The 12,613-nt window shown below is 35.3% G+C and overlaps 1 protein-coding gene across 9 annotated transcripts in view; it reads left to right on the forward strand.

Annotated features, from left to right (window-relative positions):
• Nucleotides 1–950: 950 nt before the first annotated feature.
• Nucleotides 951–12,613, forward strand: part of Rufy3 (RUN and FYVE domain containing 3) — a 57,289-nt gene continuing 45,626 nt past the window's right edge. For 2 of the 9 annotated variants that reach the window (XM_015505282.2, XM_015505290.2), the window contains exon 1: nucleotides 968–2,009. In XM_015505282.2, coding sequence (XP_015360768.1) covers nucleotides 1,832–2,009 — 178 coding nt within the window. In that variant the 5' untranslated portion in view covers nucleotides 968–1,831. Of the gene's footprint in view, nucleotides 2,010–12,502; nucleotides 12,534–12,613 lie in introns of those variants that run through there. The other 7 variants (XM_048785756.1, XM_015505284.2, XM_048785757.1 and 4 more) reach the window with 7 other exon arrangements.

A 12,613-nucleotide genomic window follows, 5' to 3' on the forward strand; every position in this document is an offset into this window, starting at 1 on the left:
GGATGTGGATTAGCAGTTAAGCACTCCTGGCTTCAATCCCTGGTACCAAAAAAAAACACATTAAATTAATTCATTTTTTAAAAAATCTCTAGAACATAGCCAGGCTCAGTGTTGCACACCTGTAATCCTAGCAGTTTGAGAGGCTGAGGAAGGAGGATCACAAGTTCAAGACCAACCTTGGCAACTTAGTGAGATCCTGTGTCAAAATTTTAAAAATTTAAAAAGAGCTATAGATATAGCTACATTGTAAAGAACCCCTAGGTTCAATCTCTAGTATCACCAGGAAAAAACAAAACAAAACAAACAAACAAACAAACAAAAAAACCCTAGAACAGAATAGTCTTACTTCTGTTTCTTGAAATTGTATGTTTCTTCTTAAAAGAATAAAAAAAAATAAATAAAAGAATAAAAAAAAAAGTTTTCAATTGTCTAAAACATTTTCAAAGTCCTTAGCCTTCCTCTCCTTAATACTTACATAGTTCAGAAAGTGAGTACCTGCCCTTTTGCTATCAGCTATCAAGGCCTAAATACCTCATTGGATGATGTAGATGTGTGTGAATATGGTTTGTGTGGGTGTATTAGTTGATTTAAGAGAATCTGATAATGTGCCTTCAGTACATTCCAGGATGGGAAGGTTTTATCGTTTCATTTTTCCTGCATATTGCAAAAATTTGGTAAATATAGCAATATTTAAAAGAGGAGATTGCCATTAATCAGGAAAGTTTTTTTTTTTTTTTTTTTTTAGCCTTCATTTCTTCACAGTCTAAAAATGCCTTTGTACTTTGGAGAAGGAATTATGCCTGAAAATAAGTTATTTAAGTTAAAAACTTACCTTTACTTTTCTTAAAATACCACCTTATTATAGTATTTTAACAAATATGTATGTAAGGGCTAAAGAGATGAATTATATGCTTGATTAAAAATCAATCCAGTTGCCTCTTTGCCATCTTTGCAATGAAGTATTATCCAGTATTAACTGTCCTCTGTTATTCAGCCCTTCTATCACAAAGTGAGGGGAATTGATGAGGATATGTGCATTGCATTATGTCTGATCACAGTTTGACTAGCACAGTCTGGAAGTGGGTTGTACAGGACGAGAGAAAGCAGCTAATTGCTCTCCCTGCATCAGCAGCATCTATAAAGCATCCTGGGAATTGCTCCCCCTACATTCAGAGCAGCCGGTCACATGAGCCTGAATTTTCAGTTCAGTTCATTAGTCAGCCATTTTGGTCAACACCCTGCTTACTGCGCACAACCAATCCTGTTAGAACTCAGCATCCTGGCTCATCTGAGCAGATCCTGGAAGTGATTTCTGCAGTTTGGGATTTTTTTAAAAGCTAAATTGGAAATATAGTCTTATTTTTCATTCTTTTTTTTTGTTTATATATTTTTTGTTTTCCCTGCACAAAGAAAGGATTTCTTCATTTATTCGTGCTAAGACCAGTTTTTTAAAGCCAGCTAAGGCATTGGCAGATTTGAAGCCTATAGCTCAGCTAGAGAAGAGGGTAGAGAAGAAAAGATAAAAGGAGAGGACGCTGGAGAAGACAAGCATCATTTTATTTTGCTATGTGGTAGGAATTGTCAATAAGAAAAGATAGGATAGAATTATTTTTCTTGAGCAGTTGGTTTCCTTGTTTTTTTGTTTTTTGTTTTTTTAATTTTAGGATTTTTTGTTTGTTTGTTTTTAACCTCCCCCACCCCTTTTCCTGAACGCTTTGTTTCAGAGGTTCAGATTTGGGGATTTTTGGTGAGGAGGTCTTATTATATTTCCTGTGTGTGTGTGTGTGTGTGTGTGTGTGTGTGTGTGTGTTGTGGTCCCAGCTGAGTCATCATGTCTGCTCTGACTCCTCCGACCGATATGCCAACCCCCACCACTGACAAGATCACACAGGCTGCCATGGAGACCATCTACCTTTGCAAATTCCGAGTGTCTATGGATGGAGAATGGCTCTGCCTGCGAGAGCTGGATGACATCTCACTTACACCTGACCCAGAACCTACCCACGAAGGTATGGTCAGATCTCCATCCACTAGTGTCTCTACAGTATCCTCATTGTTATAGGGGTTGGGAGGGTCAAGGAGAGTTGGGAAGAACCTGCATGCTAAATTTTTAACAATCCTGGAAACCTTTCATCCTTATTTACCACCCAGCTTCCCTTCTCTCACCTACAGTGAAAAATATTTTTCCCACCCGCTGAGGTCTCATTTTCAAAGATGCTGGTGCATTCAGAGTTCTTTGTCTTTAAGCCTCTAAGGAGAAATTTGAGGTCACTTTTCATGTCTGATCCTAATCAATAGTGAAAAAGCTATTAATTTTGTTCACATATGAAAATAGTATAGAAATTGCAGTGATTCTTAAAAGTAAATTGAAACAATATGACTACAATTATAGGATTGTACATGATCACTATATTAGAAACACTAGAGGGGTATCCTGCCATCAGGATATAATGTTAAAGAGCCTATGACATCTAGAAAACATTTGATAAAATGTTTTTTTCTTTAATAATAAGTATTAATTCAAAAGAGAAAGCAGTTTTATATTTACTTTTTTAAATGACTGTGGACCTTTAAAAGTAGGTTAAACATGATTAATATGATAATCCCTACCCATGGACTTTATGGGTCATTGCTTTTTATAAGTTATTTGTGTTAACTATTATGATTCATTTGAAATTTCCACTGTCAGCTTCTTTGAAATCTTTTGTTATCTCTTGACTTACTTTCTCCTAGAACCTCCCTTAAATTGTTAGGTGTTTTTAGCTTCTACCCCTTAATTCTCTTAATACCAAGGTGGAAATGGTTTTGTTTTTAATACACTGGCTTCTCAGATTGTGTTTACTCTACTTTAAAATGATAAAGATTTAAAAATGCTTGCATATGAAGAAAAATTCTTTATAAACATCTGCCAGGTATTTAGGCTTATCTACAGGCCAAAAAGGGCCCTAAAGTGAATTGCCCATTGCAGAGTTAGGAAAAGTGATTCCTTACCCTTGACCTTGTTGCAATCTTATCATGACTCAGATTTCACCCATTGTGTTTGGTAAGGATTTTATCTTCCCAGTCAGAGTTAGCCTTAAGAAGTTCTGGAGAGGGTTAACATCACAGAACACAAAGCAGTCATTTTGTATTTATCTTAAGAACAAAGTTTAAGTAGTCTTGGACCTTTTGCATCTCTTAACAATTGGTTTGTCAGTTAAACAGCTTCCTTCAGCTGTGCTTCAGAATGTGCCCAAAAGTTAGAAGACATCAGCTGAAATTCCATACAGTGCCACTACTGTTTAAAACAGCCTCAAAGCTTTAAAAATCTTTGGGTAAGAAAATGATTTTAAAAGGCTACCAAGAAGTCTTTTAGCAAATACCTCAGTTTACATATTTTGTTTGAAAAAAAATCTCCATTCATTTTTTTAAAAATAAATTTATTTTTATTAATGCATATTAATGGTACAGAATAATGAATTTTATTGCATCATATTTGTATATGCATATAACATATTTAGATTCTTTCTACTCCTCCAATCCCCAACCATTTTGAAAGTAATGCAATATGAAATATTAATTATAAAATCCAGTTTGTCAAAATAATTTTAATAATTTAAGTACTTTGAATATACAGTTGTTTTTTGAGTAAGAGGCCAATGGGTGAGCAAAAATGAGCTATTTGGCTCATAAGCATTTGTGTGGTACTGTTTGAATTCTTCCAAGAGAACTCTGTTGCCACAGATATGAAAACAGCACTATGGGAAATGTATGAGAGCTGCAAACTAAGCTATAAGGGGTACATTCTTTGATGAAGGAAGTCAGACAAATAAGTTTCCAAAACTTTTAATCAACTATGGAGGATTGGAAGAAAATAAGAGAAATACTGATGTTGAATTTGAGGGGTTTGCCTTTGGTTAGTCTAAAGAAGCAATTATTTTAAATGATTTTACAAATGAAAATGATCAAAGAAAGCACAGGCCATGAAAGTATATATCAGTATAATGATCTAGGAATCTAGGTAGTACTTTATGAGTGGTTTTATTTCCTTCTTTTACTGGTAACTCTAATAAGAGTCTAAATAGTCATATGGACCCAAGAAATGTCTGCTTTAATACCAGTGTTAATACCACTGTTAATACTAGTGAAAAGTATTGGATTTAGTTTAGCTGTAAGCATTTGAGTAGTGGACAGTGATTATGTGAATCTCACTTTATTGTCAAAATGGAGCCCCTGGTTCTTGGACACTCAGGAATGTCCAGACTTCCTCCTGGCTGTTTCACAGAGAAAAACTGACAGTACAAATCCCTAGAAAAGAAAATGGACAAGGAGTTCCCTCTTAAGATGATGATAGAGACTGTGTGTCCTCAGCATAGAAGCTTTGTGGTTTCTAAATTTTGTTTTCTAAAACAGTTTCTACACTTCACTGTGCAGTCCACAGTGTGCATAGGCCTGGACCAATTATTTCTGCCTAATCTTGTTAAATGGGAATAAAAGCATTCACCTACTCATCTCAACATTTATTTGTAGGCAGTGTGATAATCACTCTCTTTTGTTTTTACATATTCTCTTTTTTAAAACCAGGGGCAAATTTACAACAACTTTGATTGCAAGTAGATTTCCCCTAAAGACAAGAGCCCAGGATTGAGTCCACAGGAAAGGAGAGGGTAGGGGTCAGGAGAGACTTCATGGAATAAGTGAGTCTTGATACAGACCTTGAGAGAGAACTTGATGATCACTGGATACACATGGGACAGGGCATTTCAAGTAGTATCTGGTGAGTTAGCCAAGCCTGGGAATAGTAAGTGGTTAGGAACATAGCATGCTTGTGTTTGGCACAGCAGGGTATAAGGCAAGAAAGGACAGACTGAGAAGCCTGGGCTTGATGCTAGTGGAAAGCTATTGGTTCTTTATGTCTGAATCTGAAATAAGGTTTTAAATATGGAATGATCACTCATTAGCAGTGTTAGTAGATGGATCAGAAAGACATAAGCTCTCTCGGACCCCTTACCATGATGATTAAAATGGTCCAGGTCACTGATGATAATCCCAAACTAAAGCCATGAGAGTGATCACAAAAGAGAAGGAACAGTCACTGAAAAAGTAGAATGTGTTTGATGACTAAGTGGCTAAAGGGCTTGAGGATGAAGTGAGGCAGTGCCCGCCTGGGGTGACTGCCAAGTGTTTGGCTGCAAGTCCTGGGTTCCCTTCACCAACAGGGAATGCAGAAGGAACAGAAGGTATTATGAGTCTCTGATGCTAATATGTTATGACTTTAAAAAAAAAAAAAACCACCATCTCTCTATTAGTTTAGCTTTCTATTCACTCTCACAGAAGTATTAAGCAGGTTTACACTTTACCAGGTTAACCCACCCTGGCTTAATACAACTTCTTTTTGTGTGTGTATTTATTTTTTAGTTGTAGTTGGACACAATATTTATTTACTTTTATATGGTGCTGAGGAGCAAACCCAGGGCCTTGCCCATGCTAGGTGAGTGCTCTACCGCTGAGCCATAACCCCAGCCCCTTAATACAACTTCTTAAGAGTTGGGTCTTTACTCAGGGTGTGGGACAGAAAAGGGGGAAAAGTGAAACTTAAATGTACACATTGAGCAATTTGAGATATAGCTCACTTTCCTTTTGTCATGTCAACACTAGAGGGGCAGCCTTATTTGTATAAAATTTATTTTGCTTTTTTTTTTAGAAAAACATGTGCTATCATTGCAATTACCTGCCAGAGACATTCTTTGAGTGTTTTTAGTTTAAACAACAAATTATTTTCTCATTATTCTGTGGGCTGGAAGTCTAAGATCAAGAGTTAGCAGAAGATAGTTAGCAGGATTGGTTTTTCCCAAGGCCTTTCTCCTTGGTTTACAGATGGCTACCCTCCCACTATGTACATAATGGAATTTCTAAGAAAGGGAACTTTTAAAGCACTTTGGAGTTTTTAGAGAATAAATGCCCTTTGTTTTTCTTTAGAAGCAAAACACTTCAATTAGACTTTTAAGCATCATTATAATTATTTCAGGAATTGCACCATTGCTGAGATTAAGTGATAGGCTTTATATTATAATGGTTTGTGCTCATTTACATCTGGATTTTTGGAGTAGCATTCTTATAATAAGTATATATAATTCCAGGATCAGGAAAATAATAAAAAGACTTTTTTCAGAAATTCCTCATAAATTATATGTGTACACATGTGTACACACATGAAGGACAGGCTCCAGTATTACCTCCTTTTATAAAATATTTAACAGCAAACAGCTGTAGTTGTGACTTGGTTTAAAAAATGTTACCCTATAATAAAGTTACATAATTAGCAATTTGTATATTGAAAAAAATCTTTTAATGTCTTAAAGAGTATCTTTAAAGAATGAAATGGAGGGGGGGGTGCTGGGGTTGTGGCTCAGTGGTAGAGCACTTGTCTAGCACATGTGAGGCCCTGGGTTTGATGCTCAGCACCACATAAAAATAAATAAATAAGGGACTGGGGCTGTAGCTCAATGGTAGAGTGCTTGCCTAGCATGTGTGAGGCACTGGGTTCTATCCTCAGCACCACATAAAAAATTAAATAAAATAAAAGTAATCTGTCGAAAAAATAAATAAATACAATAAAGGTATTGTGTCCAACTACAACTAAAAAATAAATTTAAAAAAAAAAGAATGAAATCCTGAACCTTTTGTGTTTTGTCTTTTATGTACCTTAAATTGAAATTATCTTAAAAGATGCCAATAGTGTTGTATTTCAACTAAGAAAATAATATTGCCTTTACTCTGTTAACTGTTCTCACCCCCCCACACACACCTACCTACCTCTCTCTTTCTCTCTCGCTTTCTCCCTCCCTCGCCCCCTGTCTCACAGGGTACTGGGGATTGAACCAGAGGAGCTTTACTACTGAGCTCCATCCCCAGCCCTTTTGAAAGAAGATCTTGCTAAGTTGCTGAGGGTCTCATCAAATTGCTCAGGTTGGCTGACTTTGAATTTGCTATCCTCCTGCTTCAGCCTCCTTCCAGGCTTGTATTCTATAGACATTTTAATAGGATTTAGGGTATAAGTCAAATTCTTATAGTTCTTAAACTAATGTCCAGTTTTTAGCTCATTTCCCTTTTTCTTTCACATTCCTACCCTCCTTTATCATATTTGAGATATCTGTATGGTTTAAATATCTGGCCAGTTATTTAGATCTTTATTTAAAATAATTCTTTTTTTCTTGTGTGCTTATTAAAGTGGGTCTAAGTTGGATATTTTATTTTATTTGGTACTGGGGATTTAACCCAGGTACCCTACCAGTGAGCTATTACTCTCAGCCCTTTCTTATTGTTATTCTGAGACGAGGTCTCACTAAGTTGCCCAAGTTGACTTCCAACTCAGGATTCTCCTGTCTCAACCTCCCAAGTCACAGGGATTGCAGGTGTGGGCTACCACGCCCAGATAAATTGGATTTTTATAGTAAGACATTTTTGTGACAATGAAAGTATATTCTTTGTGGAGAATTTAAAATTTCCAAACAGAATTTTGGCACAGAATTAAAAATGATCATGAAGAATTCTGCTAGTACTCAATAAGTCTAATCAAAATTGGCTGGATATTATGGTATGCTCAGTAGTAGTGTTTTGTTTTTATGGTTGTGGTTGTTGTTTTTTCTGTGTACTGAACTTAAGGGCACTTTACCACTGAACTACATCCCCAGCCCTTTTTTTTTTTTTTTTTTTTTTTTAATTTTGTGACAGAGTCTCACTATATTGTCAAGACCTCACACCTATAGTCCTCCTGCCTCAGGTCTCCTGAGTCACTGGGAATATAGGCATGCACTATACCATGCTTGACCCAGTGGTAGAGTGCTAGCTTAGAATGCATGAGTCTCTGGGTTTGATCTTTAGCATTGCAAAAGAAAAAAAAAATAATTGGGTGGATATTAATTAGGTTATAGAAAACTATAGTATTCTCAAATTAGGGATATACTAAGAACAATAAAGGGATTATTACAATTATGGGGGTGATTTGGTGCTTTAAGCTATGGTAGTTAGTAATTTAGAGATGATATAGGGTAGTGGTTAAAAGTGTAGATATTTGTGTCTTCCATCTGGATTCATTTCTTTATCCCACTACTCAATACTCATGTGACCTTGCTCAGGTTATTAAATCACTCCTTACCTGAGCTTCCCTCCTTTCTTAATTGGTGGTAGTAACTACTCCATATGTTACGATTCAGTGAGACCACTAATGTGAAGTGCCCTATAAGCAGCAGCAGTTCCCATTAGTAGTTCTGAAGCAATATTTGAAGTCACAACAGTTTAAACCACATTTTTAAGCACATTATAATCTAATTTACATTTCTATTTTTATATCTAATCTTAAAAGAGTAGTCCAAACTGGTTGTTTACCATACTAAAGGTGAACATTAGTAGCTTAGACTCAAATTTTAGTATTGCCCATTCTTGGACCTCTATGAATAAGAAAAATAATTAGATAAAAATAAAACTCAGTTATCAAGAAATATGTGCATCTCTATTACCATTTTTAGGGAAAGAGAATCTGACAAGAGATATGATACTCAAATGGTCAGTTTAATATAGTAAAATATGCCATTTGGTACAAAGGCATCTATAAGCTTTTAAATTACTCTTTTACTTAGAAAACTTTTCTTAAATATAGATAATACAAAACAGACTATGAAGACATTATATATATATTGGGTGGACATGTTAAGAAAAGAAACTTTGCTGAGGTCTTTGTCTTTAGAGTTACTGTGAAGAAGAGCATATGATAGCAGAATTCACAGTACTGTTATTGCATAACTCACTTCCCTTGGTATTTATTCTGGTGCCCTTTTAGACATCTAGCATTTGTATGATTATGTGTAAAGAGAAGCTTACATGTAACATGAATCTAGTACTGATAGTGCATTTCACGCAAAGATTTTATTTTGGTCTGTTAGTTGGTCAGAAATATTTATTGAATATCCCATGATACAAATGGATAAGGGGATAAGAAGTCAAGAGCCCTTCCTCTCTATGAGTTCAAGATCAAGGTAAAGAAGTGAAACATATTTTAAATTTAAGCTCTTTAAAATAAGATTTAATAAGAATAGTTCTTATTAAATCTTATTTAAAATAGTTATTTAAAATAGTTCCATTTAATAGAAAAATAAGACAACTCAATATTGACTGACATGCAAATATTTTCATTTATTTATGTGTGATAGTTCCCATATCCTTCTGATGATAAGCATGTGTTTTCTTCTGCCAAGAAAATTATGGACGTATAAAGCTCAAAAGTTCTTAAATGAAACCTTAAGTTGATGAAAATTCAAGGCTGTAGCTATTTTCATAGTAAACATGTTAATAGCATAACAAGTACCACTTAACTGAATTTTAAGTAACCTTACTATACAACCTGTAAAAACATACAGGTGTATATATATAAAATTATATAAACCATTTTAAGGTATCTGTTTTTATAAATTTTATGAGTAAACAAGAAACAATGCTGTCCATTTTTAGGGCCTAAAAGAGGTGTATTTGTGTTCCATTTCACAACATCCTCTTTTGTCTTATTTTCATTTCCATAACTGCCAAGATCTAATCATGCCATATTCAGATTCCTACACCTGTTTTTTTAGCTTTCTCCAAAGCTATGTCTCTTCCCATACCAGTTTCATAAAATTACCAGATGAGTCTCACGACCATATAAGAACTTTTCATTCTTATACAAGAGACCTATTTGAGCAGCCTTCTGTATTGAATATAGAATATTCCTAGAAGAAGGGTGACAGTAGTTTAGCAGGAGAAGATAATGTCACTTGCCGAGCAGTTACTTTGTGTAAGAACTGTTTGATCTGAGTGTTACAGATTTATTATCTCCTTTAATCCCTTTAGCACCCCTTAAGCTTAGGTACAGTTATTGTCTTACTTTACAAATAAGAAAACTGACCTTACATGATGTAGTTAGTGGTACAAAATTGGGCAGCCAATGGCTCAATCCATCCATAGTATTCATGTCACAGAAATTCAGTAGACCTGTATTAATAAGGGAAGTCTTCCCGGTCTCTGGTGACTCATTTCCCGCAGTTTTTACATAATATATCATAGTATTGTGCAGCTGAAGTCCTGGGAGAATCCAGATGAACCTAAAGAATGCCATTTGAGGCATTCTTAGTAATTGCTGTCAATTAAATTGAAGATCCCAGTTTTCTATTCATTCACTTTCTTTTTTCTCTTTTCATTTGTTTTATAAAGTGCACAAAAATATTTACATAGTGCCACAGATACTGCCAAACAGCAAAAATGGTACACTTCTGAAACTGACCAGACTGGCAGGCAGCACTTTTGTATGCTAAATTTAAAGTGTTTCTCACATGAAAGTACAAAGTGATCCAAAAAGCTGTTCATAGTAGCAGTAGTGTAAATCCTTACTCTTTAGCCAAGCATTCCCATGGTTTTCTACAGGTAGTTTTATTTATCCCGTTTTCAAACTTCTCTTCAACATACTTTCCTATTCCAACCAGGCTATTGGTTCTGTACTTCACCAAAACCTTGATCATTCTTGTTATACTATTCCCTCTTGAGATTCTTCATGCCAGTGTTAACTTGGGAAAGGGAAAGGACCCCCAATCCCTTCATCCACAAATCCATCTCTAACAAAGCTGACACCTTCATTTCCTGAGTCACTAGGTACTATCTGTGTCACTTGAAATTATTCTCCAGTTATTTAGATTTAATGAATGAGTCTTCATTTGAAATAATATAGGAAGAGCTGGATATATAGCTCAGTTGGTAGAGTGCTTGCGTTGCATGCACAAGGCCCTGGGTTCAATCCCAGCACACCCCCCCCCCAAAAAAAATGAAATAATATAGGAAGTTTGTTGGGGCAAAACTTCTTTTTCATCCTGCAGAAGTCTTCTGTGTACTGTTTGTGGCAGATATCCAACAAATTTCATGTAGACTCAGTTATTCCATGTAATCCCAGAAAATAATTCATTTAAAAGAAAAGATTATTAGAATACCTTCCCTTTTTTATATACAATTTGACTTATGGTTTCTGTTTTGTTTGGGTTTTTTTATTTTTTTATTATTTATCTCATGTTCTGAACTCACTGTCATATTTAGAAAATAGACATTTAGTATAATTAATAATTTGCTATTGTTGCTTTTTAATGTATCTACTAATACTACTAAGTGCTGGTGGAAGTATGGGAGGAAGACATGGGGCTCTGACAGTAGAGAGTGTATGTTGAAACAGCCTTTTTGAAAATCACTTTATCAGTATGAATCAGGGACCTTAGGAAATTAGTTCCCAGTGACTATAACAGGCATTTATTCTAAGGAAATATCAGAAATACAGGCAAAAAATTTGTGTATATGTGTGTGTGTGTGTGTCAAAACATTCCAACTTAGAGTAGCAAAACCTTGAAAGCCATTTAAATAACTTAGGAGGAAAATTATTTACTAATTTGTAAAACATACAACAAGCACTAAAAATGGTGAAAGAATATTTAATGGCATACAGTAATGTTTAGAATATAAGAATTTGAAAACTGTCTCCCAAGCCGCATATACACTATGATCACACTTGTTTTAAATGCAAATACACTTAAACACAAGTCAAAGGAAATGTACCAAAAATGTAAAAAGTGATTATCTCTGGTGGAATTAAAGGTCATCTTTATGTCTTTAAATACTCTACAAGAGGGTTGTGTTATTCTGATCAGGAAAAGATATTTTTTTCCAAAAAAAATTATGAAAATTAAAATTGTGCATTCATTCATCTGTCTTGCTTATATCATATACCAGTACCTTTCCTTGACAAGAGTTTCACCCATCCATGAGTAGAAACAGTCTCCTGAAAGCAGAGCTACTGCTTCAGATTCAGTTTCCAATGTGTTTTTTTTTTTTTCCATTAAATATTTTGAGTTTTTCCAGGTCACAGACCTGTTTATTGGCATGCTTTGTTTTTGCAACCATCAAAATGCTACATGCAGTGCACAGGGGTCCACCTTGTATCTAGACCCATTCCCTTTGTAAGTATTCAGAAAATTTCTCTCTCCCTCTTGAGTGCTCTCCTTCGCTCTCTCTCTCTCTCTCAGAGGTGGGGTTCTAGGGATTTAATTCGGGATGCTTTACCACTGAGCTACATCATCAGTCCTTTTTTTATTTTGGGACAGAGTCTTGTTGCTGAAACTGAGCTCACACTTAGAATTCTGCTTTCTCATAGGCATGCACCACCAATGCCAGACTGTCAGGATTCTCTTTGTCACAATATTGTGTTATTACTCTTTGCTTTGGCTGTGTATCCCCCACTTTTATAATCAGTCCTTATGAGATTAGTTTAGGAATATTTGTTGCCACTTACACAGATACCCTCAGATTGACATTGTCAGGTTCCCAAAATTGTGATTATGTATGCACAAGACAGTCTGTGAACTTTTCAAAGCAAGAAGGTTGTAGCTTTAATACAATCTCAGAAGCCTAGAGGGCAAAGTTCTTTGGACAAGGTTCATCTTTTCTTTTTGCTGTGCTTTGAGAACAGCCTGGCTAGTCACCCTTTCAAGGTAAGTTTTACCCACCCAGCCTCTGGAACTTTGTAAAATCTAAAATCTGGGTGGAAAAAATACTAGTAGATTTTATATAT

Source organism: Marmota marmota, unplaced genomic scaffold (assembly GCF_001458135.2).
Source record: "Marmota marmota marmota unplaced genomic scaffold, marMar, whole genome shotgun sequence".
Classification (NCBI taxonomy): domain Eukaryota; kingdom Metazoa; phylum Chordata; class Mammalia; order Rodentia; family Sciuridae; genus Marmota; species Marmota marmota.